The sequence below is a fragment of the Gymnogyps californianus genome, chromosome 3 (genome assembly GCF_018139145.2).
Source record: "Gymnogyps californianus isolate 813 chromosome 3, ASM1813914v2, whole genome shotgun sequence".
Classification (NCBI taxonomy): Eukaryota; Metazoa; Chordata; class Aves; order Accipitriformes; family Cathartidae; genus Gymnogyps; species Gymnogyps californianus.
The window spans coordinates 124120646-124123523 of record NC_059473.1 but is presented as its reverse complement, the minus strand read 5'-3'; the positions used below and the strand labels follow the sequence as shown (position 1 = coordinate 124123523).

The 2878-nt window shown below is 53.6% G+C and overlaps 1 protein-coding gene across 1 annotated transcript; it reads right to left on the bottom strand.

Moving 5' to 3' along the window:
- Nucleotides 1-236: 236 nt before the first annotated feature.
- Nucleotides 237-1402, bottom strand: PAQR8 (progestin and adipoQ receptor family member 8). Its single transcript, XM_050894838.1, has one exon. It carries the CDS (start codon nucleotides 1400-1402, stop codon nucleotides 344-346), a length of 1059 nt encoding a protein of 352 aa, XP_050750795.1. The 3' UTR covers nucleotides 237-343.
- Nucleotides 1403-2878: the final 1476 nt, after the last annotated feature.

The window sequence follows — 2878 nt, the reverse complement described above, 5'->3', positions numbered from 1 at the left end:
GACCCTTCTACAGTCTCACAGCCTTCAGGCTGCCCTCCCTGACATTCAGCAAGATATCACCCACAGGTTTACCAGAATGAACAAGAAACCTCTGCCTATTCCAGCATCCTTGGTTAAGTGACTTGTTCTGGCTTAAAACACTCCATGTCCCCCTGGATGGCAAAAGGCAGTCCCTGCTGTGAAAATGCATCCAGCATGAAGTCTCCAGCCCTCCACCTGAGTCCAGGGTCCCGGTTAGTCACAGCGTGTTAGGCAAATAAGACTGTTATGTCTCTAATATGTTATGCCCCTTTTCTTGATTTTCACCACCCCGGTGATGTCATGCCCGTCACGTTCGTGACTCTCAGGAGTCCTTTTTAGCCAGGCTGGCCTTGATCCTGCATCGCAGGACGTAAGCTGTGATGGCACTACAAGCCACCAGGCCAAAAAAAGAGATGCAGGAGAGATAAACGGAGAAAGGCCCGTGTCTCTTCAGGAAAATCTCCTGCCTGTTCTTGTAATCCAAAAGAATGGCCTCCAGCTGTGATAGGGTGCAGATGGCCAGGAAGGTGTGGAAGATCTGGTGGGCATGGCCAACGATATCGCAGGAGCCAGGGAAGTACTTCTCAGGGACCGGGCAGGAGAAGAAATAAGCACTGATAAGGAAAAACAGTATCTGGTACGTGTGGTACCAAGCAGCATCTTCTTCACAGCCCCCCAGGTGACACACAACCACCCGGTGAGCGACAGGACTGATATCCAAGATGAACGCCAGCCCAGCTGGGATCACCTGGCACATCTTCCTCATGATGGGGTAAGGCCGTCGGTACCGATATTTCGCATAGCAGCAGCCGGCACAAGACAGCCAGCCACAGAAAGCAGCTGCCGGCAGGAAGAAAAGCCAGAACTTGTCGTACCAGGCTTGGTCGGAGCTGTAGTAGAAATGAGCCAGGGCACTACCATACTGGTAGATGCTGACTCCAACGTAGTCCACGAAGTAGAAGGTGTAGTGGTACAGCTCCGATTTGGACTGCAGTAGGTGGGCCAAGAGGCTGCAGGTCAGGTAGGTGACAGACGAAAGGACAAAGATGAGCAAAGGCAAGGACCACGCGTCCACAGGTAACTGCTCAGCCTCCACAAACGTCTTGAATCTCAGCAGCACAGCCAGCGCTGCCAGGAGATGAGTCCATACGTTGACCACCTCGTTGTGCTTCTGGAAGAGGCTAAGGAAGTAGTACCGCCAGTCCTGGCCAGTGGGACGGTACCCGGTGTGGATGTACGGCTCACGGAAGAGCTGCGGCACCTCGCACTCTTTGACCGTGCAAGGCATCTTGGGCAAGCCGTCCTCCAGCAGCCTGGGGAGACGACTGAGATGCTGCCCGCTGAGGGACAGCGTGCTGATCCGCTCCAGGATGGCTGTCATCTCGCTGCGTGCGGCGGCTTTGAGCCCGGCTCTGGGGAACGTCGTCTTCGTGCCCTGCGGGGAGGGGAGAAAGAAGAAATGTTAATGGTCGTGCATCGGGGAGAAGAGCGTGCTGCCATTCCTGGGTGGGATGACCCATGGCGCTATCGAGACGCTGGCCCTGCTCTTACGGGAAAGGGGCTTTTCTTGACTCGGCAGACCTAAATTCAGCATGGAGAAGGATGGCAGAGCCCTGTCCCTACAGTTCTGCCTATGTCAGATGGGCACAGCAATGTCACAAGCCTGCCCTTCTTCCTCACTTCCTCGGGCACTCAGCTTGGAGCATGTTCAGGAGTAGCCAGAAGCTGCCAATAAGGGAGTGCAAGAAGCAGTTAGATGTCAAAAAAGCACCTGATGATTTGCGGAGGGGATTTTTCACCCTCTTCCCCAGAACAAACTGCTCAGGGACAAAATTAGGGTGTAATTACTCATCTAAGGGATAACCTGCCTTTCTGCACCTTAGTGAAGAGGGTCCCAACCAAACTGTGGAGGTTGCAAATAAGCTCGGCTTCCCTGCCACACAACTTGGACATGGGTTGCACGCCTGGGGCTGCTGCAGTGAGTACAGCAGAGGGAGAAGGGGAGAAATCCACAGTCCCAAACCTGCAGCCCTCATCCCTCCGTGTGTAAGAAGCAGCAGGACTGGGAGGTGATGGAGAAACGAGAGGCTCCGCATCAGAGCTGGCTGCAGTTTGGGTATAGTATTGAAGCCTTGGGAACATCCACGGAGCCAGGCTGAGGGGCTGCCAGACGAGATGTGCCTGGATGCTCAGAGCAGCCAAACCCCAGCGCTGGGCACTCCTCTGCCTGCTCTGCTCTGCTCCTTGGCAACCTCCAGAGTTGCTAACCTCTGGCTGGAAAAATTCAGGGCACAGCAGGATCCTAATGTCTGGAGACTACCTCACAGCACTGAATTAATTCCCAATACCCTCTGTTTCCCTTCCACCCTAGATATTTCTCTTCCCTGCTGGTGTTTATGCCACACAAAATAGAGGAGAACTCATCACGCAGATGCCCATGCTTGAACTGAAATTGATGCTGATGGAGCCCCACCAGACTCTGCAGGGCTGTGGTTACTTCTGTGCAGCCAACACATACACGTTTGCGGGAGCGTGGCCTGACTCCTAACCAGAGCTGCAGTGGAAGGAAATGGCCAAAAATAAGTAAATGCAAATAAGTATTTTGCCTGAGTGTGTGAAATGGCGTATTTTTCTTCAGTTGCATCAGATACCAGCTGCTGCCAGAGGTGAGACAGAGGAATCGTTTGCGTGGGCACATGATGGGAGACCCATGCCAGGCTGGCGATACAGAGGACAGGACAGTGTTAAACACCAAGAGAGAGTGAAAGCAGGGAGGTGGGACCTGTCGAGACAGCACAAAGAGCAAAGTCAGAGCAGACTCTGAACCAGATTGCAAATCCCACTTCCTCTCGCAACC